We start from the raw sequence: 26,983 nt of genomic DNA, 5'->3' as shown, positions 1-26,983 counted from the left end.
AGGATTTGTTTGATCAGGTACATCGATGTATTCTAAGATTGATCTGCGATCCGGATATCATCGATTGAGAGTCGAAGACAACATTCCGTACGAGATACGGTCATTATGAGTTTTTGGTAATGCCATTTGGCTTACCAATGCTCCAGTGTTTATGGACTTGATGAACCGCATTTTTCTGGAGTATCTGGATCAGTTTGTTATCGTTTTCATTGATGACATATTGGTCTACTCTCGTTCAGAGGAGGAGCATGCACAGCATCTTCGCACAGTCTTGGAGATTCTTCGACGACATCAGCTGTACGCGAAGTTCAGCAAGTGTGCATTCTGGCTATCCTCAGTTGGGTTTCTGGGACACGTGGTTTCTAGCAGGGGTATTTCAGTTGATCCTCAGAAGATCGAGGCTGTCACCGGTTGGGAGCAGCCGAAGTCAGTTCAGGAGATCCGCAGTTTTCTGGGATTGGCCGGATATTATCGACGTTTTGTCGAGGGATTCTCGCGTATTGCTATGCCGCTGACACGTCTTACCAGGAAAGGCGTGAAGTTCATATGGTCCGAGGATTGCGAGACCAGCTTTCAGGAGCTGAAGCGGAGATTAGTGTCGGCTCCAGTTTTGGTGCTACCTTCTGGAGAGGATGGATTTGTACTTTATACCGACGCATCTCTTCAGGGTTTGGGCGCTGTTCTGATGCAGCACGGCAGAGTAGTCTCTTATGCTTCTCGTCAGCTGAAGGAGCATGAGAAGAACTATCCGATTCATGAACAGAGTTGCCTTATCATCTAAGCTTGCTGGAGTACACAATGTTTTCCACGTATCTATGATTCTCAAGTACTTCTCAAATCCATCACATGGATGGACTTTGAAGCTCTGCGAGTTGTACCATAATCTACCAGGAAGCTAATGGGTTGCCTTCCTCCCGGTGCGAGGAGGGACGTTTCACGCGAAATCAACCCGGATTGTTTCTGCCTTAGACTTGATCAACGCGGACCCATCTGAGCCCGAGGCATTCAATTGTGGTTGCTCGATCGTCGATCGTCATCCAGAGAGGCGTCGCCTAGTCCATTTCTTGTTTGTGATGACGGTGGTCAGAGGATTTACCGAGCGAGGAGGGCATTATATTCTTCCAAGGCAGATTATGCGTACCTCAGTCTCATCCGGTCTTACAGGAGCTACTTCAGGAGGCACACCGTTCTCGATTTGCGATCCATCCAAGCGGGACCCGTATGTATCGAGACTTGAGACGTTCCTATTGGTAGAACGGTATGAAGAAAGACATCGCGGATTTCGTAGCTAGATGTCTTGTTTGTCAGCAGGTGAAGGCTGAACACCAGAGACCTGCAGGATTACTTCAGCGGATTCCTATTCCTGAGTGGAAGTGGGATCACATTACCATGGACTTTGTGGTAGGGTTGCCGAGGACACGACGGGGCCATGACGCGATTTGGGTAATCGTTGATCGATTAACCAAATCAGCGCACTTCTTAGCGATTCGGAGGACTGATTCCCTGGATCGATTGGCAGATCTGTATTGCCGAGAGATTATCAGACTACATGGTGTTCCATTGAGTATCATTTCGGATAGAGATCCACGGTTCACGTCTCTTTTCTGGCAGAGTCTGCAGCAGGCCTTGGGCACTGCTCCGTTTCGATCTGACTTTTCATCCATGCAGATGGACGGTCAGAGCGGACCATTCAGACTTTAGAGGACCTGCTGAGGTCATGTTTTATGGATTTCGGAGGCAGTTGGGAGGACCATCTGCCGTTGGTAGAGTTTGCCTACAACAATAGCTTTCATTCGGCTATCCAGATGGCACCGTTTGAGGCGTTGTATGGTAGACCTTGTCGGACACCCGTCCTTTGGGATGAGGTTGGAGAGGCTCAGTTGTTGGGACCTCATAGAGTTCAGCAGGATGCAGAGTTGGTCCGTACTATCAGACGGAGGATGTCAGAGGCGCAGGATCGCCAGAAGAGTTATGCTGATCGGAGACGCAGACCACTAGAGTTCTCTGTTGGCGACCATGTATTTCTGCGAGTTTCACCCACGAAAGGGGTGAAGAGATTTGGCCTCAGAGGTAAGCTAGCTCCGCGGTATATTGGTCCTTTCGAGATCTTGGAGAGGATCGGAGCAGTAGCTTACCGACTGGCACTACCACCGTCCCTGTCAGGCGTTCACGATGTATTTCACGTATCCATGCTGAGGAGATATGTACCCGATCCGACGCATGTGCTGGTAGATATCCCAGTTCCAGTTCAGCCTGACATTACGTATGAGGAGGTTCCGGTACGGATTCTCGACCGGAAGGAGCGTCAGTTGCGGAACAAGACTATCCGGCTGGTTAAAGTCGGATGGCAGCATCATTCGGACGAGGAGGCTACTTGGGAGCTCGAGGACACTATCCGAGCTCGATATCCCCATCTTTTCACTTGAGGTATGTGATTTATTTACCATTCAGCATTTATACTCTATTATCTGTTATTAGTACTTGCTGGTGGTAGATAACGAAATTTGGGGACCAAATTTTTTTATTAGTGGGGGAGAATGTAAAATACCGGAAAAATGACGAATGTTAATAAGGGAATTTTCCGGAATTTTTGGACATTTTTCGGGAATTTTTCGGAGCTCGTACGGACGAGTTGACGGGGATAAAAAAAACGGGGCCCAGAAAAGCCTGTTTGGGTTACCCCGTTTAAGCGAGGAATTGTTTCTTTTATAAATTCCTTATTTCCTTTTCTTTTTCATTTATTTTTTTTCCCGTGCCTATATTTCCTTCTCTCCCGAGCCTCACTCGGCCCCGACGCCGATTCTTCTCGCGCCGAAGCCCTAACCGCCGGCGTGCACTAACCGCCGGCCACTCGGCGGTTTCCTCTTCCTTCTCCTCTTCTTCCTCATTCCCTGCCCCTCACGACGACAGCGTTCTCAGCCCTAGCACCGTCGCCCGACCGCCTGCCCTAGCCCTGCCCCGACTCCAGTGACGCTGATTCTCCTCTCCTCTGCCGACAGTCGCCCTCACGGAGTGATCCCGACGCCGCCATCTCCGAGCAGCAGTGTCGCTGGCGACTCCTCCGAGGAGTGCCCTAGGTGCCGACGCCGCACCTCTCTTCCTCTTCTCCTTTCGGCATTTGAGCCCTAGCAGCGGCCGACTCTCTGTGCCAGCACCCGAGCCCTAGTGCCGTCGCTGTGCTATAGCGAGCCCGACGCCACTCCTTGCCACTGCCGCTGCACACTTTGCCCCAGTGCCGAAACCGACCCTTTCTTCTGCCCTAGCCGAGCCTCACATTGGCGTGAGTTGCTGCCCTGGATTCTACCGAGCTTTGGCATTAGGGTAAGCTGTTGGTTTAGAACTGTGGAGGTAAGGTTAGGGTTTAATTCATAGAGGTCGATGTATTGACTACAAATTTTGGTGTTTGATGTGTAGATCAGTGGCTCACTCTAGTTACGACCACGGTTCCAGAAAACAGGTGTTCCATCGACAAATTAGCGACGAAGAATACGAATTTGGGTGAGTGTGGATTGAGGTAATGCGTTGTTGCGCGTATAATTGATTTAGGTCTTGATGCGGATAAGTTAATTGATTATCAGTTAAGGTTGATCAATAATTAGGGTTTTCCTAATTGAGTGAGTAGTTTGATTTAGTTATTTAATATATGTTGAGTAACTAAATTATATGTGTTAAATTAGGTAGGTTGATGATTATGACTCAGGGTTTTGCCCTAAATTGTGTTGAGAATTTTATTTAGCCATTCATTTGAATTTTAGCTAAATAAAATATCTGTGTATTGGTATTTCAGGACTTTGACTCGAGACGAGTATCTCGGAGTCAGGATTTGGACCATTTTATCGGAGGCGGGTACTTTTGACTTATTGTCTTTGATATGCTTAGTAATGAAAATAATATGTTGCATTAATTGTGTTTCCTATTTATTTCGGTTAATCACTGCCCAATACATGTTACCTGTTTGATTGATTGTTTGATTGCATCTCGTATTGGTCTTGTACCTGATCTATCATGCTCATGGGTAGTGATATAACCACGTTTCACATGTTCAGGACCTAGGTTTGCTACCTTATTGATCAGTATATCTTGATATGATTTATTCGCTTTCGTGCACATTATGATATGTCCAGAGGTTGGATTAGTATATTACCATGCTTAGTGACATGCACCATTTGCATGATCGCATGCTGTGCGATAGATTGCTCCATTATTGTCGAGCACATTGCCAGTTTCATCACTGTTCGGTGCTCCGTTGTGACGCTCATGGGTAGCGAGATACAGCGTGGTAGCACGTCAGTTTGACTCTTCCGGTGCTCCGTTGATCCGCTCAAGGGTAGTGTGACGCAGCGTGTAGCACGTTAGAGATTCCTCCCCGTCATAGCGTACCGGGAGTTGAGAGCATTGCGCTCCCCCATTTATGATTTGGGGTAGGAGTACGTATGTACTCCGACAGCATCCCGTCCACTCGATCACTCATCAGGAGTAGTGTTGCAGAGTGCACGGTTGTCACAGCCCTACCCACTCGGTCCCACCGTTGTTGTGAGTCGGCTGACTGGCGTCAGGGGTGACCATGACATTGGCATCATATGCATGATGCATTTACTGTTTGTGTTTGTGTTTGTTGCACTTATATGCTGCACATTGCTTGGATACCTTGATTGACATGCATACAGGTCTTCTATACCTTTCGGACTGTTTGTCCTTATACCGGGTCCTGGTTAGTACAGATTCTCTCCTGTCTTCTTCGGTTTGTAGTTACCTTTATCTTTATCAGGAGACTGTACGCATGATTAGTGCTAGGTGTTATTTCTTTACTTTGCATATCAATTGTACCTGCTGAGTGTTGGACTCACCCCGCCTCCATTGTTGATATTTTCAGGTTGATGCTGTCAGGAGAGAGTTCCAGTTGCTGGTCCCTGCAGACCTCGAGGATGTGATTGGTTTTTCGTTTGGTTTCCTTTTCTGTTCTAGACTGTTTGCACTTGTTATGTTCTGGATTTATTTGCTTATGGACATGATATAGATTTTATTATATCGATGGATTTGGATTTGGTTTTTATTCTACTACATGCCTGCCTGGACGGCAGAAGAGGTGAGTTCGTCGGATTTGAGTTTTACGAGTGTAGTGGAGTAGGGTGGATTTCGAGTCAGAGTATTATTTTACTGTTTGATTATCTTAACTGCGTGGTTGTGACAGCCAGAGGCTGAATAGATTATATATAACTGCGTGGTGATGTTTTATTTTATTATTATTATTCCAGCCGCCTGTGGCTGAGGTATTTGTGAGATGTAGAAAAGTTTCAGATTGTCCACCGTACAGGGGAGATGCTGCCGAAATTTTTTCGGACAGGGACTCATCTGGGGCGTGACAGTAATTGACAGTAAAACTATCTTGATTTCAATTTGGAAACCTTTTCGAGTTCTTCAGTTAGATCAACGACCTAAGATTGTTTCTTTCCGCAACACGACCTCACCATTAGGGGTATAATCGAGCTGAGCCAAGCCGAGTTGAACTCTTGAATGTTTGAGTTTGACTCGTTTATAATCAAGCCAATCTCAAGCTTTATTTAATGAATATATTCATGGTTCGCAAGCTTATTCAAGCTTTTATCGAGCCTAAACGAGCTTTAAAAATATAAATTATAAATTTAAATATTTGTTAAATTATATATCTAGAGAAAATTGTAATATTATTATTAAAATTTATAATTTTATTTTAATGAATAAATTTAATATATTTGCTTATATTTTTCATAAGTAGAGTGTAAAATCTATAAATTCAATATCAAAACTATTATTTTTCCATTTAAAAGTTGATTCATGAGCTTATTAACGAACATGTTTACGAGCTAACGAGCCGAGTATTTTGAAGCTTAAGCTTGGTTTGTTTATCTTAACGAGTGTCATTAAACAAGCTTAAACGAGCTTTTATCAAATAGAGCTTTGAATATCTCATGAGCGATTTTGTTCATTTACACCCCTACTCACCATCTCTCATATCCAGTTGTTTACCTCAACCTACTTGTCAAATATTGATCCTTCAGACCTGTTTAGACTTTACCTCTTAGCATCAGATCGACTATGTAAAATATGGCAAATAAGTAGTAAGTGTTATTGGAAGAATAACCTTATTAAAATTTTAGAAAATTTTCAAGATTTAAATGGAGTCCATACGACACATTTTTAAGGGGATGGATTGATTGTGCTAGGAGAAAGCCTATTTGAAATAACCATTTAGGTGAAAGTTGATTGAGGAATTAACTTAGGATTTAATTAATCTTAACCTATGTTGTGATTATAAAACCCATTATTTTTCCTTTTCTTCTCATTTTCCATCATTTTTTTCCTGATCTCCTTCTCTTCGATCCCCTCCTCTCCTCATCGCTGGTTCATGTCTGCACCTGATCCACCGTCGTTGGCGCCCAAGTGCCACTCGATCTCCCATCTCCTAGTCACGGATACCAAGTGCTCGTCGGAAGCCGAGCATCCAAGTCCTCTATTCTCTTGTGCCCTAACCTCAACTCACGCCGCCAACCCACTTGCATTGTCGATCGCTAGTGCCACAACTAGGCAAGCACTAAAGTAGCCTTGGCCATCACTGCCACCCATCATACCCCCATCCCTTCCATGGGAGTTCAATGTGGCGGCGCCGCAATGCCACCTCTTTCTCGTCATTGCCATCATCGAAAGGTTTGAGACAATACTGAAGTGCTACATTTGTCTCTTCCCCATGCTTATAGCCTCGTGTAGCGACTGCTGTTGCCACAAGCAAGGTCATCACCGCCTATTCTTCCTCCTAGGGCTGACATCATTAACCCTAGCTGTGATGCTCCGATTGCCACTATTGTCCTTCTCTTTTCTCACTGTCCATGATCTCCAGAGCTACCCATGGTCGTTTAAGGGGAAGATCATTTTCGTTGTTGTTCTTGCCATTTTCGTTGTTGTGGTCACTGGCAGAGAGTGAGCCGCCACCTACCACTTCCCTGCACCAACCAGCATAGTCACAACCACCAGTAGGCACCAGTTCTTGAAGTTGTGGGTTTTGCCAGCGTTAGCATCATAGACCATTTCATCCTTTTAAGCCATCAGCGCCCCTCATCTGTTCTAGCCTAAAACTTATTTAAGGGCAAGATCTCTAGTTTAAAAGGTTGTGGATGAATGATTGGATTTAATTCTCAGTTGAGAATGTAGTGATTGTGAATTGGATATTCGAACCATGTTATGTGCTGATTTTGGAGCATCTGATTTGCTGGACAGTATCTCTACCTAGCTTCATCCACCTTCTTCTGGCCGTGAATCCCTCCAGTCGTGAGCCACTATTAGCCACCATGGATTTGGTGAGTATGTGATATGATTAGGTTAATCCAATTAGGGTTTCTAACCCTAGTTGGGATTATGTTTGGTTAATCAAATTATGGTAGATTGGTATGATTTATATTCTATGTTAAAGAGTTTTGATTCAATTTGAAGCAGACTCTTGGACATGAGGATGCTTAGTGTGACTTACATTTAATGGCAGATATTTTTTCCTTGACCTTTATAGTTCTTTGAACTTAGTGTATAGATTATCTTATGCATTAGGTTGCTTTATCTTGACTCCACTTGAATTTTATCTATGTTTGATACTTATATACTTGATCTTTGAGATGATCTCTTTATTGTCTATACATTCTCACTATTAGATATTCTTATTATGTAGGTGCACACGTGTATAGTGTGTATGATAGGAATTTACTTTAAGATTGTTTATATGCAGTAGCGTACACACGAGTTTGGTGCGTGCTATAGGAGTTATCAAGCTTATTATGCATATATTTGTGTGTGCATGTATAGGTGTTGCTATATATTGTGGATGTTATTGGTAGGCACATGTTGGATCTTTTAATGCATATAAGTATATGTGATTGATGGATCATGTTTCTGGATATATGTATATATGTTTTGTGTGTATACATGTCAGGTGAGTTTTATTGGAAGTATCTTGTTGATTATATTTATTTTGTGTGTGCACATGTGCCTATTATGTTTTATTGGAAGTATTATGTTGATTATACTCATGATGTATGTGCATACACGTCGGGTGAGTATTATTGGAGGTATTTTGTCGAATATACCTTTCTTATTATGTGCATACATGTCGGGTGAGTATTATTGAAGGTATTTTGTCGATTATACCTTTCTTGTTATGTGCACACATGTCCAACATGTTTAGTTATAAGTATCTTGATGATTATACCTATGTTGTGAATGTACACGTGTTTGTCGTGTGTGTACATGTGGTTGATGTATAGTATTGGAGGTATCTTGTTGATTAAACCTGTGTTGTGGTGTGTACACGTGTCTAGTATGTACTATTGGACGTATCTAGTTGATTATACATATGTTGAGTGTTCATACATGTCTCGTGTGTACTGTTGGAGGTATCATTTTGATTATACCTATGATTGTGTGTGCATATATGTCGGGTGTGTACCATTGGAGATATCACATTGATTATTTACATCATGTTCATCATTGCACTATATGTATGCTGATGACCATTGCTCCCTTGTGGTATGAGCTAGTTTGACGACCATTGCTCGCTTGTGGTCGGAGCCAGTTGATGGTGATTGTTATACATCTAGAATTGCATGTACCCTATCGACCAGGGCTCCCATCCCATTATAGGCTGAGGTCAGAGCCAGTCGACAGTGATTATTATACATCTGGATTTACATGTATCCTATCAACCAGGGCTCCCTTCTATTGTAGGTTAAGGATAGAGCTAGTCGACGGTGAGTGTTATATCCTAGGCTGCCCACAGTGATCTATGGTAGAGTGATCTCCTACAGCCCATAGCTAGATAGCTACTTCCTGTCTGCCTACAGTGATCAGTGGTAGAGTGATTTTGTGCAGACAAGGACTCTGACATTTCGAACTGCCCATAGTGATTTGTGGTAAAGTGATTTCATGCAATTCCTAACTAGATAGCTAGATATCTTGGTCTTTTGTATTACTTGTGGTGGATCAACCACAAAATTATAATTATCAATTTTAATAAAATTAAACAAAAACAATAGCAATAAAAATAAAAAATAGAGAATGTAAATAAACTAACGACAATCTAAATTAAAAAGACATGTAAATAAGATTTAATCTTGTGTAGTGCTTATATTGTAAACCAAAAAAAAAATAATTAATGTAAACTAAGCGACATTTTATAAGAGAACCACAATTGAATACCTCGTAACCATAATAGTCACCTTACTATCTTCATTTAACCAAGAGATCCCTTTTTATTTTGCCCATTTTTAGTACTTGCATTAAATTAAATATAAAGAAAATTGATTCTTTATAGCTAATGTGTTTCACAAAGTTGGTTTGAGGAAACAAACAAACTTGAAGTTAGTGAACCAAATGAAGATCAAAAACTATATGCAATTGGAGATGAACAAGTGAGTATATGCAAATGCTATGGGGATGCATTTCAAAACATTTGAGAAATCAGAAACCAAATATGAAAAATACTAGAGTACTTTAAAACATTAGAAATCCGGTTTCATTTCAGAAATTAGAAATCAAATTGAGAAATTAGAAAGATTCATAAATCAAAAAGTGTTATTGTTGATTCTGAAACAGAAAGTGCTATTGTTGAACCACATATTCAACAAATAATTATGTGGTTGCTGAAATAATTCTGTGGTTGCTGAAATAAAGCTCAGCAGAAATAATTATGTGGCTGCTAAAATAAAACTCAGTAGAAACCCTTTTGAAGTTAGTGCCCTTTCAGTTTCCATTATCCTTATCACCAAAGATCCTGAACAATTATTCATTCCACCAATTTTTTTTAGAGTTGCTTTTTTGGGGTTCGAAAATGATTGTGTAGCTTGCTATCTTACTGCTGCAGCTTGTTGACAGTTAGTGGTTCCATTCCCTTCAGCAACATACCCTTTTTCTGATTTTGTCTCTAATAATGGGGTCTTAGCACTAGTAGAAAAATCAAATTTTACTTCGGCACAAGCTACTTCAATAATTAGTAATTTTGTAGTATATAATAAACAACTTCGGTAACAACACTAGCAAAGTAAAAAAGTATGTTTTACTTCATATTTTAAAAAATTCGGGCTTCACTCCTTTTTTTGGTAGCATATTACTTCGGTATAATGTATTTGATAAAGTAAAAAAATATTTTTTTTTTAATAATTTATAGATGCCGAAGTAAAAAAGATGAACAAGATAATTTCATTTTAACGCCCAAACTACCAGTGACCCACCCCATTCTTTTCTCTAACACTAGCGGCGCGCCTTCATTCTTTTTGCCAGTGATTTATCGATGAAAAATACCAGTCCCTTCTCTTTTTCCCTGATTCCCTTCACGCCTCTTTTTCCCTATTTCTTAAAGGAGACGAAGTGGCAGAACATGACGACGAGGGAGCAGTAGCATCGACAGAGGATGTTGATGAAGGTGCGGAGGAGGTGGATGAAGTGGAAGAGGTAGAAGGCGTAGGACCAGAAGAAGATGCGGCCGGAGGGGCTGGTGCCGAGGGGGAAATAGAGGGGGGGGGTGCGGGAGCGGTTGCGTAATTACCAACAAGCGAGGGTTGCAGGATGCATTCTTCTAATGTCGATCTCAATCCCATGGCGGATGGTGGTGTAACGCCCCGGCCCGGGCGAGCCCCACCCAGATCGAGCCAGGAATGCCACCAGAATTGCCATCGAGTTAACGACTAGCTCCATAGACCACCGGAAGTCCTTTCAGTGTGCTTTGTCCTCACTCACACACACCCTGAAAAACATCCCAGGTGGTCACCCATCCTCACGCTTAACTTTGGAGTTCTTAACTTTGAGCTTCCGAAAAGGAAGGTGCACCTTAGTGATATGGATAGTATTATCTAACCTTCTAAGCCATACTTAGTCAGAATCTCAGAACGAGGCATTACAATCACCCCCACTTAAAGACACAATGTCCTCGTTGTGTAACCACGAATCACATCATAGACAAATCCCAGAATCTCCATCGCTAGGTGGTGCCCTGGGTGCTCCTGCCATAGGCACACTCACGGTCGCAAGGTTGCTCTGATACCATCTGTAACGCCCTGGCCCAGGTGAGCCCCACCTAGACTGAGCTAGGAATGCCACCAGAATTGCCCATCGAGTTGACGACTAGCTCCACAGACCACCGGAGGTCCTTTCAGCGTGCTTTGTCCTCCCTCTCACGTATCCTGGAAAACTTCTAAGGAGGTCACCCATCCTCAGATTTCTCCAAGTCAAGCACGTTTAACTTTGGAGTTCTTAAGTTTGAGCTTCCGAAAAGGAAGGTGCACCTTGGTGATATGGATAATACCATATAACCTTTTAAGTCATACTTAATCAGAATCTCAGAATCGGGGTATTACAGGTGGACTCGGAATTCCTTAAAAAAATTCAGTTAGATCCCTTTAAGTGTTCAAAACCATATGATGCTTGTACGGATCAATGCCTTTTCTCCCATATGATTTAACAATGATTGGTTGCTTTGTTAGCATCATGTGGCTGCTTTCCATGCCCCTATATGAAGAGGTGAGTTCTTCTTCGTGACCATCTGTTGCAGAGAAGATAAAGATTCCTTTTTTCCTTTTGTTCACCTATTCTTTCTCGCAACAGAAGAAGAGGTTTGAACTTCTGATTGCATCATTGGTTTTTGAGAGCGCTTCCATTGGCCCTTTGATTGAGCATGCCATTAAGTTCGACAACATATATGTGTTTTTTCTTTTATTAGTATATGGATTCAACTCATGCTTTTTTTCTTTCAAGTAATATTCTTCTTTGTATGCAGTAAGTTTACTTATAGGATTAGGATTTGGGAGACGATGAACCAAGTAAAATCAAATTTATTAGTGTGTGTTCCTGTTTTACTTGTCTTACTTTAAGATTTCTATTATGCAACTTCATCGAAGTGATCGGAGTTATTCTCCCCTCTAGCGCTCTTGGGTGATAACATTAAGTTTGTCGGCTGTGATTCACATCATGAAATCTAAAACCCGATTTAGAAAGGTAGTATTTAGAAGGGTATTTTGGATAGTTTTGTTTTAACAGGGCATCCATTTGACGTAAATGAAAAAAAGATGCCCATTTGACAATTTGTGTCAAATTTATTAACGATGTTTACCCTTTACCATGTGTCGTACAGACAATCATTTTCAGTATAAATGTATCATTAATTCAATCCGGCAATTTTATTATGTCATTTTTCTGTGTCCAATCCGTCTATGAAATATAATATTTTTTATATGGGAAAGTGTCTAAGAATTTAACTTATAAGGTAATTAATTAATTAATTAAATAGCTCTTGCACATGCTTTAAAATATTTTCCACGTGCATTAGGTAAGCTTATAAATAGCAAGAGAAAGCTATATATGCATCAGCCACAAACCTCTTGATCACTACTTCCTAAGTTTCTAATTAAGATGGAGAAGCAATCAACCACCCCGGTTAGTAGCAATGAAGATATAGTAATTCGTAAAACATCAAAATATCATTCGAGTATTTGGGGCGATTATTTCATCCACCACACTACTTCTCCTGCTCTCACAGAGGTATTTTTTTATCTTCTCTCCACATTTATTCATTATTTCTCACTCAATTTTTTTCATTAATAAACATCTATTCATAAAATATATAATCATCTTAAAAGGAATTTGAAAAGCATTGAATTATTTGTTTTAATTATTTAAAGATAATATATATAGTTGTTGAATTTCATGTTTCATGTTTCATGATGTAGGTGTCGGTTAGAGCGGAAGAGCTAAAGGAGCAAATAAAGAACTTGTTTCAAGAAACTAGTGACATATTGCAAATTATGAATTTGATCGATGCAATTCAGTTGCTCGGATTGGATTATCACTTTGTGAAAGAAATAGATGCGGCGCTAAGTTTAATTTCTAAGCATGATGCTAAGAACTATGAACTTTATGAAACTTCTCTCTGGTTTCGATTACTTAGGCAACATGGTTTTTATGTGCCTGCAGGTAGTTAACAATATAAATAAGCAAAAACTATTACACTATATATTCTACCAAATAAAAATATATATCTAGAAAGGTCATCACTAAAACCTTTTAAATATAAGCTACAATATTTACATGTTATCATGAAAAAACTAATCAAAAAGTTTTTTCTATATTACTATACTATTTGATTTGTTGTGAGATAATTATTAGTATTTTCCCACTATTGTAGATGTTTTTAACAAGTTCAAGGATGAGGAAGGAAACTTCATGTCAACTTTGAATGAAGATGTGAAGGGATTATTAAGCTTATACAATGCAGCTTACCTTAGAATACATGGGGAGCATATACTTGATGAAGCCATATTGTTTACAAAGAATAGACTTGCATCGTTGTTGGACGAACTTAAACAACCTTTAGTGATATTGGTGTATCTTTTCCTTGAAACACCACTATGCCAGAGAAATAAACGGCTCTTGGCAAGAAAATATATCCCTATTTATCAAGCGGAGGAAAGGCGAAATGAAGCAGTATTAGAGTTTGCAAAGTTGGATTTTAATCTGCTACAATCTCTTCACCAAGAGGAACTAAAGAAAATTTCAATGTTAGTATATTGAAGTTTCTTTTATGAAGAAATATTAGAGTAACAAAGAAGTTGAATAAATGATTTCAAACTCACATATTATAATAATTCACATGATTTATTTGTCTAAGTAAATGTTTTATTGTAGTTTAAATTAATTACCTTATCTTTCTTTTGTTTTTACATATTTGAAGATGGTGGAATGATCTAGCTCTTGCTAAATCACTAAACTTTGCCCGTGATCGAATTGTGGAATGTTATTATTGGATACATAATGTGCACTTTGAGCCTCACTATTCTCGTGCAAGATTAATTTGTACCAAGGTTATTTCATTGGTGTCACTTATGGATGACATATATGATAATTATAGCACATTACAAGAAAGTCAACTATTAACTGAGGCAATTCAAAGGTACCTATTGTATCCATTATTTTGCTAATTTTTGTTTTTCTTAATATTGCAATTAGTTGAGTAGTCTACATAGCTGATAAAACATCATAATTAAAATAAATTCAACTCAAAATAAACAAAAAACTGAAAGTTATAAAATGATAAATTACTGATCTAATTATAAAAGAATAATTAAAAACATAAGAAAAGGAAAAAAATTTATGAGCTAAATATTGTAAGTTATTATAACAAATAGCAAAATGCATTTTTGATATTCCTTTAAAATAAAAAACAATGAATCTGATTAAAAAAACACATTAGCACCTACTTTATTTCTCAATTAAAGGAGATATGAACACATCTTCTGACTTGTCAAAACAACTTTAAAATACCTGTAAGTCAACTAATATTTTGATCATTATCTAAAGATTAGATATCAACAACAAACATGTAACAATATAACATCAAATAAGTATGTAGTTATTATTTCTAATTTATTTCAAACTAATTTTGATATTCTTTATAAAGCTTTAAGATATCATGACAATATAGTTAGTCAATTATGTGCTCATTTCAGGTGGGAACCTCAAGCCATTGATGAAGTACCAGAATACTTAAAGGATTTCTATCTCAAGTTACTAAGGACTTTCAAGGAATTTGAAAATGAATTAGAAAGTGATGAGAAATACCGCATATCATTTCTTCAAGATGAGGTATATTTAAGGACATCGTAAAAATGATTAATGTCTCTTTTTAACTTGTCAAATATAAACTAATTAAGTTTATCGTTTCCTTTTATGTAGATAAAAGCTTTATCAAGGTCTTACTTCATAGAAGCCAAATGGGGCATTGAAAAATATGTGCCCACACTAGAGGAACATCTAAGTAACTCACTAGACACCACTGGATATCGTTTTCTTATATGTGCCTCTTATGTAGGCATGGATCAGGTGGCATCAAAGGAGGTATTTGAGTGGGTTGCCAGCTTCCCCAAAATCATCAAAGCCAGCTCTATGATTTGTAGACTCATGGATGATGTAACTTCACATGAGGTGATTATTTCAAACAATTAATTTATTTGGTAGATATTCAAAAATATATTTTCTTTTTCTTAAAATTTCTTTTGGAATTTTGCAGCTTGAGCAACAAAGAGAACATGCAGCTTCAACTGTAGAATGTTATATGAAAGAGTTTGCCACAGATGAAAAAGAGGCTTACAAGAATCTTATGGAGATGGTGGAGGATGCATGGAAGGATCACAACAAAGAATGCCTCAATCCAACACAAGTACCTCGACTTTTAATTGAAAAAATAGTAAACTTTTCAAGAGTAATAGAAGAATTTTACAAGTACACTGACACATACACCGATTCCAAAACTACAATGAAAGATAATGTCAATATGTTGTTGGTTGAATCTGTTCTTATTTAAGAGTGTCACACCCTAGAAATCCTAGCTAGTGACGATAATCAGAGGCCAGATCAATCACCATTTAAGGTCGTTTAAGCTACATTTGAATAAAGTGAAAATCGAGTTTGGATGATTTATAGTATGTTATTGAAGTACTGGAATGCCTTAAGTATAAGGCGTATATTGTAACACGCATGTAACATTGTAGTAAATAAAATAATTAAGTGCTTGATTATCATAGTCTATAATCATTTTATTTTATTGTCAATCTAAAAATCAAGATTATTCAGTGATAACAATGCTTGTAGATTCGACTTAGATATATGAGATAAAGGGATCGGACTGTACGCTAACTATAATCGACCGGTTCTTGTAGGCACTATTCAATGATACCTAGGGAATCATAGGACGGTATTGCTAGACGCTCTTACCATGATTCGTTGGGTATTAATCAGAGTTAATTATGACATCTTATAATTAAAGAGTAATCATATGATGGGACTATTAAGGCCATCCTTGAATAAAGGATGAGTATCATCCTGAATCTAAAAGAATTGTAAACCCACGACTAGATGTATCTCTGAATCATTGAGGGTCATATAAGTATCTATTTCTCTATTTCTGGTTGAGAAAGTCAAATTCAAGTAATTGAATTTGGCGAATAAAATTTGATATGATTAAACAGTGTATTGATAAATAAAGTTTGACATAAATAAAGTTTGAATAAAGTTAATCCAAGGCGGTTGGAAAGCGTATTAAGAAAGTCTTCTTCTCTCAAGGCACAGAAGTCTTTTACACACTAGAAGCTCAAACAGTTGCAAGGAAGTTGATACACAGTTAATTGAATATTTTCCTAGCTTCAAGGGCCTTTATATAACTCCTAGAAAACTTATCTCGAGCCTTGAGGGTGCCTCCAACGAGGTTGAGGGCGCCTCTAGCCGAGATGAGCGGATAAAATTTCATCCGCGCGCAAACGGTCGAGTTGACCCAATTGAGGGCGCCCTCGACAATATTGAGGGCGCCTTCAATGTTAAGGGCGCCTTCAACACTGTTGAGGGCGCCTCCAATGGCTTCTTCTGCTTTTCTTCATCTTCACGAAGGCTACCGAAGTTCCGATCACTTGGTGATTGCGGCCAACCGAAATAGGGTTCACCCGAACCCAATTTCTGGCCTTCTTCTCGAGCAGGCTTCCGACTCGGCTTGTCGTCCCTTGAATGCCGCGCATGTTCTTCTCGTCCACCGGTGTACTCTTCCACAGCTCTTTCGTCTTTCGGATGCACCGATCCCGTCGGCTCCCTTCTCGTGCCATCCTTCTCGCTAGCTGCGTCTTCCGCTCGACTTCCTGCGCTCCTATTCTCCTGCAGACTTAGACACAAGGATCAAATAACAAACAGGACCTAACCTAACTTCGTTGATCACATCAAAACAACCACAGGGTCCAACAATCTCCCCCCTTTTGATGTGCATCAACCCAATTTCAAGTTAGGGATAAAAACAGACAAGTAGTAATTTAAAGAAATTACTAAACTAACATTTTAAGGAAAAAAGATTGCAATAAAAGAATTTGCAACCTTAAGTTAAAATTAAAAATTTTAAAAATATTAACTCCCCTAAAACTCCTCCTAAACTTGTACTTATCTCTCCTCCTTTGATCACATAAAAAAAACTGGGTAATAATTTTCAAGTAAAAAAATTTCTAAGTAAAAGTTCAAGTTTTTAAAATAAATCATTTTTAAAATAATTTCTAAGAAAAATTTTTGAGAATTAGAAAAAAATTTAAGCAAGAAAAATTTTCCAATTAAACGAAAAAATTCTAACTTAGGCAATTTTTTTTGTTTTTTGTTTTGACAATTTAATTTTTTTAAGAAAAACATTTTAAAGCATTACTTACTTTCAATACTTTATTAGTAAGTTAATTAAACATTTTATTTCAATATATTGACTTCCAGGGAGTGGCGAAGCACTGGGCTTTCTTGGTTATTGGAGCAACAACCACTTTCTTAGACAAAGCCTCAAAAGAAATTAACTGTTTATTTTTTCTTGCTGAAAGCGTTAACTTTAAAAATTAAACTAGAAAAGATTTTGAACCCAATATAGGTTCCTTCCTATTGGATTAATCAAGAACTTAGGAGGTACATAACTTTTGGGAACTTTTCTAAGTTGTCCCTGATATTTTCTAATATACCAATTCAATTTTCCATAAATTCTAATTTTTGATTTTGGAAACTTATTTAAGCATGAATTATTTTTCAATTTTTTAATTTCAATTTTCAATTTTTCATTCTCTAATCTTAGATTATCATACATTTCTAGAGGACATGCTTTAGCTAAGTTTAATTTTAACTCATTGTTTTACTTTTATAATTTAACTAAATCTTTAGTGAGAACTTTAATTAATTGAAAAGACTGCTTGGGAGTTAGATTACGTACCTTACTTACCTCTGTTTCTGACACTCCCCCTTCATCGCAACTTTCTTCTTCTGATGATCCTCCCCCTTCATCTATGCTCATCTCCGAGCTGGTTTCTTCAAAGATTTGATGGTTGGCCATCAATGCTACTCCTGAGAATGCTTCAACTTCTAATTCCGAGGATGACGATTCATCCCATATAGCCTTCAGACTCTTGCGCTTCTAGGACGTCGGCCTTTGAGACTTCTCCTTATCCTTTTTCTTTAGTTTTGGGCAGTCATCCTTGATGTGCCCTTCCTCATTGCAGTTGTAGCATCGGACCATCCTTCTGTTGCGCTGATGCTTTCTCGACTACAATCTAAATTTATTAGTTTTAATAAACTTATTTAATTTTCTTACCAATAGCACCGCTTCAGTTTCATCGATCGACGCTTCGGAGTCGGGATCGTCCATCTTGGCTTGTAGGGCAACATTGAGATATGATTTCTCTATTTGTTTCGGCCCTGCAATTCGAGACTCGTGAAGTTCGAAAGTAGAAAATAAATTTTCTAAAGTATTTACCTTAAAGTCCTTAGAGATGTAGTAAGCATCTACTAAGGACGCTCACTCTGGAGTTATTGGGAAGGCGTTGAGCGCATATCGGATAGAATCTTGGTTCGTTACCGATTCTCCGAGATTGGTTAGTTGAGTTATCAACTCCTTTATTCTTGCTTGGAGTTGCGCTACCTTTTCGTCGTTGTTCATCCGGAGATTTGTCAGCTGAGTCCAGAGGATATCGCGCCTTGCTAATTTCGCTTCTGAGGTGCCTTCGTGGAGCTCTAGGAATTTTTGCTAGAGGTCTTTGGCGGAGTCGTAGTTTCCAATCCGACATACCTCCTGGGATGACAGTACGTTGAGCAGATGGAACTCTGCCTTTCCGTTGGCCACGAAATCGGCTTGCTTCTTTTCGTCCATTGGTATTATTCTTTGTCTTTTGGAGCTGTAAAATCATATTTCATAGTTATAAGAATATCGAAATCCATTTTAAAAAATTCCTCCATTCGTCGTCTCCACGTAGCGAAGTCTCCGTCGAATTTTGGGGGATGAATACTTGTTCCGGCCATCGTCTTGATATTTATTGCTTCAGACGATGGTTAGTCCTTCTGAGGTGGTCTAGCTTGATACTACTTGTTAGTGCAGCTGGGTCGGCAAGAGGGGAGGGGTGAATTGCCTGCAAATAAAACAAAACCCTCCTCACTCTTTCAACTCAAGAATGTCAACAATAATAAAATAAAATAAAAATAAAATAATAAGAGAAAAGAACCAGACTTTTGACTTGGTTACAACCTAGATAGTTGTTAATCCAAGGCGGTTGGAAAGGACACTAAAAAAGTCTCATTCTCTGAAGGCAGAGAAACCTTTTACACATTAGAAACTCAAACAGTTGCTAGGAAGTTGATACAGAGTTGATTGAATAATTTTCTAGCTCCAGAGGCCTTTATATAGCTCATGGAAAACTTATCTCAAGCCTTGAGGGCGCCTCCAACGAGGTTGAGGGCGCCTCCAGCCGAGGTGAGCGGATAAAACTTTATCCGCGCGTAAACGATTGAGTTGACCCAGTTGAGGGCGCCCTCAACAATATTGAGGGCGCCTTCAATGTTGAGGGCGCCCTCAACACTGTTAAGGGCGCCTCCAATGACTTTTTCAGCTTTTCTTCATCTTCAAGAAGGCTTCCGAAGTTTCGATCACTTGGGTGATTGTGCCCAACCGAAATAGGGCTCACCCGAACCTAATTTCCGGCCTTCTCCTCGAGCAAGCTTTCGACCCAGCTTCTCGTCCCTCAAACGCCGCGCATGTTCTTCTTATCCAACGGTGTACTCTTCCGCAACTCTTTTGTCTTTCGGATGCACCGAGCCCGTCGACTCCCTTCTCGTGTCGTCCTTCTCGCTAGCTGCATCTTCCGCTCTACTTCCTGCTCTCCTAAACTCCTGCACACTTAGACACAGGAATAAAATAACAAACATGACCTAACCTAACTTGGTTGATCACATCAAAATAACCATGGGATCCAACAGTATATTTGCCGCGTCAATGATATTGGATCGTTGATATGATTACAATAGACTCTCATTATTAGGTTCTAAAAAAATTCTAAAAATACAATAGACAAAGATGAAAAAGATAATGGGCTTTAAATATTCAAATATATGATTATTGGAGTATGTGCTTCAGAGTTGTCTTCTTGAATGGATGGTAGGCCAAGGGTCAAGTCTACTTCTATGTTAAATTTTAGCTTCTTAGCATCACTCAAGTGAAAAGGTGTAAAGTTTGTCTACGTTGTCTCATGATTGTTGAGGATCATCTAACCATGGTTGTCCAAACTATTTGTGATTTGTTACATGATTCTTCGTATTCCTCCATTGATCTCTATCTAATGCAATATCACTAGTAAAACTAATTTAGATCATTGAAATCATTCTTTATTATATAGGCTATCACTTGCTTTGGTCACTCTCTACTCCTTACGCCTTCCCTTCTAAGTTGAATTCTAACTATAAATATTTTCATAACTTTTGAACCTGGTCATACCATTTGAACATATTTTCTCATTTTATTATTTGTTCAAGCTTCATCTACTATTTTTTTTTGTATTAATTCCCCAACTCTTGAGGTTATTATATTCTAATTGAAAATTTTGTTATGGTACTATTATACAGTTTCTTTGTTGTGCAACTCTGAGTTTGCCTTGCGGTCATATATATATAGAACATTTTTCATGCATTGGTAGCTGGGCCGACTTCTTTAATCAACATTGATGAGAAGGTGAATGCCAGCATAGTATATTGGTAGAATTTGTAGTTCTATGGCTTATTTCAAAAGATGACATAACTTTCGTTAACAAACTTTGTTCACTTTTTGTAATAAATTTTCAGGTTCGAGTCTTTTACTCTATGAGACTCTTTTTTGGTCTTATCTCAACTATCACTAACACATTCCCTTTCAAGAAAATATGCCAAGAGGGTTTCTTGGTATACACTTGCCATGCTATGCCTAACCAGTGGTTGTTTCTTTGCTAGTACAAGTGAGGTTCTTCTCCTATGTTGTTATCTGTTGTCAGTTGGTAACTATTCGATTCTTTTCTATATTTTGTTCATTCTTGAGTGCTCACCTTGGCTTAACCATAATTGTTGTCATTTATATTCTTATTTGGTGACAACTAATTTGTTTAATTTCATTGTTTCTTATCTCTATGTTAGCTTCTCTCATTCTTATGCGGTTACTCTTTCATCAACTCTTTTTCTTCTTCAGAAGCATCCAATGGTTGTTTCTTTAGCTACTGTTGGAGTGATCAAAGGCTAGCCATTCTCTATTTTAGTTTTTCTTCCCGTTACTTTCTTTTCATTGACAAAGGGAGGCTTCAGAAGAGTATTTTTATCAGGGCTATTAGTCTCTTTGTTTATTCTTATAAGGACATAAGGGCACTGACTATTGACTGGTCCTCCCCCCTCTCTTTCAAATTATCAGTAGTTCAACAATCTCTAACATTGGTCATGATTTTTATTTTTTAGAAAATTTTTTTGGTAGGCTGTTTCATTGTTTGTTGATTTTTACTGCTATGGAAGATGGGCATCCTTAGTATTTAATCTACTAAAATATAATTTTTGTGGAGGTGGTTAGTGTAACTTACATGGAACTGAAGGATTCTCATTTTACTTTAGGAACGAATTTAATAACTTCAATATCTATTTTGTTATTGCATTAATTTTTTTTTGCCATTTGTCCCTGTTGTGAGGAGGAAATATGGCCCTAAACTGTTGATTGTGGTCTCTCCCGTGTATATTTGGCTAGCTTTCATGTCATTACAACCTCACAAAGAAGAAAGGTATTGTTCATGAAGATTGATTGCTTTGTTGATCTCATTAGAAAATTGATTCTCTATAAGGCTAAACATTTAAGAATTCCTTTAGTCTTATACAAGTTTAAAATGATTTTGCCTGAGCCATTTTATACTCAATTCCAATTTTCTCTCAGTTAAACTAGATCATCTCATCTCAACTACTTGTTTTTCTTTTCTCACATGTTTATCTATGTTTAGAAATAATTTCAGTCCTTAGTTGTATATGATAGTTACTGTCTTGTCTAACATCGCATATAGATCTTCATCGAGATATGTATGCAAATTATAAATGCACAGCTTAATTTAGGTCTTATGCTAGACTAATTTGCTATGTCACAGATTTCTCTGTCCAATATATCCACTTATCGACATCGTAACAACTGCTGTCATTGATAGTTTCCTGGATCTTTTGCTAGATTTATCTATCCAATATATCTACTTATCTGCATCGTAGCAACTGCTGTCATTGATAGTTTCGTGGATCTTTTCCGCAACAAGAATGCAGTGGAAGACTCATTGATTGTTATGGTATGTTCTCACTTTCTTAATATGGTTCATTGTTTAAGCAAGTAACTATACTATGTTTGATTTATCCTTATCTATCTACACAGATTGCTAAGGGATTAAGATCCATTTTTCTTGACCTTATATTGTGTGCATCCCATAGCAGCACGTTCTCTAAATTTAATGGGTACTTTGTGTCTTTGGAAATATATAAACACTTGGGCCATCATGATATTATTGGAAATGGTAAGTTTTTTTTATATTTTATACTAGAATTATCTTGTTTGTAGTAAATTAATTATCAAGTTTTAAGATGAAATATTTCTACCAGTTCTTTTTGAAGGATCATCATTACTTTTTCAACGTTCTTATGTACCTTTGATAGTGTTTAGAATAAAAGGAAATAAAAATGAAAAATAATTCTACATAATTGATGCTCAAGGTGATCAAATTGTCACTTTATTCTCAAATTTTGTTTTGAAAATTTGGTTGATTACGTATACTGTTTGATTGGATTAGAATTTTTAATTTGATGGAATGCTTGCCTTTATGCACTGAGACTGTGCTTTGCATCGGAAGTGAATGACATTGTTATCCTTCTTCATTTTTTATGCCTTTGTACATTAAGGAAGTTCAATGGATAGATGAAGGATTTAGGGGTCTTCTTCCATTTCCTTTTAATTCAAGTTTGGGAGGCATGGCAGCTGCCCCACCTCATTTCAATGACAAGAACAAGGCTTCCCGTGGCCAATATGTAATTATCAGTTGTGTCTATTAATGAAATTTTTTAATGTCTTGCTTACCGTGCTAATCCTGCTTGTGACTGGATTTGCAGTTTTGAGACATCAAACTCTGCACCTTCTATGTGGAGCTAGATTTGCAAAGGCCATATCCAACTCGAGGAAGCAACTTATTGACATGAGAGGTAGGCGTACCTTCTTTAGTTCCGCTTTTGAACAAATATCCCCATAAAGATTCATTTGTGTGTTCTTAATAGATCTGTTCTTATAACATTGTTATCTAGGATTAACATTTATTCTGTTAAATGTGATTTATGCACCTGTAATTATTCCGGTGAAGTTTGCATTCTGTTAAACTAAATTATGACCTTTGTAGAGAACTTATTGGTAACCATGGACCTTGTGAAGATAGCAGATTTTGGCCTTGCTCGTGAAGTTCATTCAAAGCCACCATTCACATAATATGCTTCAACATGCTGGTAAGTATGTTTGTGACAAGCACTTGTGATCTTATATTTTTTTTATTTTCACGTACTTTGGTTGTGGTGATGTCATATCAAGCTCTGGAAGTTTTGCATCAATCTTCTATTTACAGTTCTATAGTTGGTTAGTGAACTGATCCAATATATTTATATAATCAGCTTTGTTTTTATATGATATTATTATATTATTCAATGTCAGATATGTGGGCAATGGGAGTTATCATGGCTGAACTTTTCACTCTTCGTCCCCTTTTTCCTAGATTGAGGTACTCATCAAATTGGTGCATGTTCTTTGTTAACTATAAAACTTATAATTTCTATTACCCTATTACTATAAAGGGATATTGTAGACCCTTTGTTGACCAGCTATTTGCACATTGTTTTTTTGCTAAATGACTAACGCTTTAGGTTAATTTGAACATTCAGTAGAGGTTAAGTAGTTATAAGTTAATTTCATTGTTTGATGTCTCAACCCCTCTACCAGCTAATTTATTTGGACTACAATTTTTAGTGAGGCAGATGAGTTATTTAAAATATGCAATGTTATTGGATCTCCAAATAGCTACTCTTAGTTAGAAGGATTACAACTTGCAGAAGTAATGAAATATCAGTTCCCGTAAGTGTGTATGTTGCTCTGTAAATTTATTTTTCCCTAGTCCAAATGCCTTTTCTATACAACTGATTTATTAGGATCACTGAGTTCTCATTCTTTTGAGAATTTTTACCATTTATCAATTGGTTTGCACATGGGAATTGCAAACTTGAGATACAAACATAACCTATCTTTGGCGGCAGCATGATTGTTGTCTTGTTGCTTCTTTGATGATCTTAGGTTTGGTGTTCAGATATGGAAAACAATTGTTTTATATTTTTCTTCTCTTTGTGTTTTGATTCAAATTGAGGAACATTGTTAATATCCTATGAAAACATGAATAAATTTTTGATAATGTCTTATTTTGACGGCCTTAGTTTGCTGGTATCCCTCTTTTCGTGCTGATTCCAATAGCCAGCAAGGATGTAGTTGATCTTATCCCAGTAAGTCACAAAATGAATAATTCTACTCTCACTATTTTGACTGTCTTGTTGCATTCTAATATCTTCACTTATTTGGCAGTCACTTTGTTCGTGGGACTCCACAAAAAGACCCTCTGCACTAGAGGTTCTTCACCATTCTGTAATGTATTGCATAGTGATCCTTATTAAATATGATTTGTGGAACAGAATACTTTGAGAAACAAAAAGATTTATTATGTTCATGTTATTTGTCAACTACTTGCATCCTTGTTTTCACATCCCACCATCACCTCAGTTGAAACTAGGAGTGCACAAAATACCTTCATTAGGTTAAGTCTTCGATAGTTTTATTATTATTAAATTCAATTATCCTCTAATCTTGTAATATTAAGCAGCCATTAAAGGTGTGTTGGTGTCAAAAAGTGCTAGAGTACAAGGCTTGCAAGAAACTTTCCGTCTCATGGTACAAATGGATTTTCAGGGATAGGTGGCTTTTATTGTTTTATCTATTTATACTTTCTCAGTTTTTATCAAATAATTAGTATATAATTTATTTTATTTTGTGAGTTATATGTGTGCAAAGAAAGCTAGAGTTGAATCATCAAGTAGTTTATAGTTAATTTAATCTTTTTTGTGTGAAAACTTGTTTAGTTGTCTTATCACCTATTATCTGGTATAATCGCAAGACTGCTAGAAGGATAGAACAATTGAGAATGATGTTAAACCATATAATCATCAGATAACTCCAAGAAACATCAAAGATGGTATAAAAACAATTGAGAATGATGTTTGTAAGAAGTATTGTGTATATATATTTTGAGTTTGCATATATGCTTGTAAGAAGTGATCATTTAAAATGGGATGATATATATATGTTTGTAGATAATGGTTTATTATATATATATTTGTAAATAACAATTTATTGTCCTATAATGTGTGTTAAGAAACAACACGGTTAAATGGTTAAAATGATAATATTTCAATACGAACGACAACGATTAAAAATCATTTTATAAAATCTCAAAAAAAATTCATGGTAAATCGAGGTGTTGAGAAAGATAGGTCATTCAAAGATAACAATTATAAACCGCTGTCTTATCACTTAAAACACAACAGTGAAAAACCATTGTAAAAAATCGTTGTAAATCGGCGCGTTGAGAAAGATAGGACGTTCAAAGACAATAATTATAAGCCGTTGTCTTTTCACTTGAAATGCAAAGGTGAAAAATCATTGTAAAAGGTCCAAAAAATCCATTGTAAATTGACGTGTTGAAAAACATAAAGCCCTAAAAAACAACAGTTAAAAATGGTTGTCTTTTCCTTAAAATGACAACGGTTAAAAATTGTTATCTTTTCCTTAAAACGAAAACGGTTTAAAACCATTGTCTTTTGAGGGTTCAATCTTTCTCAATGCGTTGATTAATAACGGAATTTTAGGAACTTTAACAATGGTTTTTCACCATTGTCTCTGTGCAGCTTTGTTGTAGTGATCTCAAGCTTACTCTTGCGCGCACTTTCTCTACTGTTCTTCATTTTTCTCGATCGAAACATGTACTAACTTGAGCGTCGGAGGTCCTTTGCCAGAGACTCCCCTTGGTTTCTGGGTGCTAACATTTTGTTGGCTCATCTTAGTGTGTGCAGGATCAAAGGGAAGCTTCTCCTTGGAGTAAAAAGTTTTCTTCCAGTCAACAACCAAGTCACTGCTACCAGCACACCATCTCTTCAGTTTTTAGATAAGATCATATTTGGCGCAATCTGTGGGAATTTCTTTGCTTGAATATGAAGCTTAGATATGGAAGAGGTTGGACGACTCACCACCATCGCATTGACTCAAGAGGAGTTGGAAATGCTGATTAATGCTCGAGCACAAAATATATTGCAGCAACAACAATAAGTTGCTATTGGTGGTACTCTGTCACCCAATCCCGTAGCATCGACAACATCACATCAAAGGGAAAGAGGAGCTCGGGAGGAAGGCCCTACCCATCTGCCTTATGTGTTGGAAATGGGGATAGTGGGGAACGTGGCCCATGTTCCCCACTACACATAATGGAAAAGTCCATTATGCCCCTAGTGTATTTCCCTATATAAAGGGGGTCCGTCCAAGGCTCAGGGTGTGTGAAATCGCGATCGTGCGACGAGAGTAAGAGGATAACATCCAAAGCGGCGGGATTTGGTTTGTGGAATTGCGGAGGGCTTTCCGATCCTGTGATCGCTCTTCCGATAGAAAGCTTCATCATTGCCGATTGCGGATCTGCGGGAGATAGCTGTAAGTTTTTACCGCATTTAATTAATTCGTCTATCATGCATTTAGAACATATTTTCTACATTGGTATCAGAGCGCATAGTTATTTCTAAATGTTTATAGACGAATTTTGAAATCGTCGTTCGGATGTTTTTTCTCTATGTCGTCGCTATTTTCCACGACTAATGTGTCGTAGCATACAACGTTGCTCACCGGCGACGGGGTCTGTCACGCCCCGGAGGAGTCCCTGTCCGAAGAAATTTCGGCAGCACCTCCCCTGTACGGCGGACAATCTGAAACTTTCTACATACACAAAATACATCAGCCACAGGCGGCTGGAATATACACACAACCACGCAGTTATAT

General features: G+C 38.0%; 1 protein-coding gene and 1 pseudogene across 1 annotated transcript in view; both read left to right on the top strand.

The window, feature by feature from the left end:
* Window positions 1–15,594, top strand: part of LOC121992481 (alpha-humulene synthase-like) — a 108,069-nt gene extending 92,475 nt beyond the window's left edge. Inside the window, exons 2-8 of the mRNA XM_042546898.1 lie at window positions 12,338–12,549; window positions 12,738–12,981; window positions 13,193–13,565; window positions 13,739–13,957; window positions 14,514–14,649; window positions 14,740–14,988; window positions 15,074–15,594. Coding sequence (XP_042402832.1) covers window positions 12,421–12,549; window positions 12,738–12,981; window positions 13,193–13,565; window positions 13,739–13,957; window positions 14,514–14,649; window positions 14,740–14,988; window positions 15,074–15,367 — 1,644 coding nt within the window. The 5' untranslated portion in view covers window positions 12,338–12,420 and the 3' untranslated portion in view covers window positions 15,368–15,594. The remainder of the gene's footprint in view (window positions 1–12,337; window positions 12,550–12,737; window positions 12,982–13,192; window positions 13,566–13,738; window positions 13,958–14,513; window positions 14,650–14,739; window positions 14,989–15,073) is intronic.
* Window positions 15,595–19,980: 4,386 nt separating this feature from the next.
* On the top strand, window positions 19,981–23,300 carry LOC121990999 (annotated as a pseudogene).
* Window positions 23,301–26,983: the final 3,683 nt, after the last annotated feature.

Source organism: Zingiber officinale, chromosome 6B (genome assembly GCF_018446385.1).
Source record: "Zingiber officinale cultivar Zhangliang chromosome 6B, Zo_v1.1, whole genome shotgun sequence".
Taxonomy (NCBI): domain Eukaryota; kingdom Viridiplantae; phylum Streptophyta; class Magnoliopsida; order Zingiberales; family Zingiberaceae; genus Zingiber; species Zingiber officinale.
Note: the sequence above shows the minus strand (reverse complement) of the source record. Positions and strands in the feature narration are given on the sequence as shown.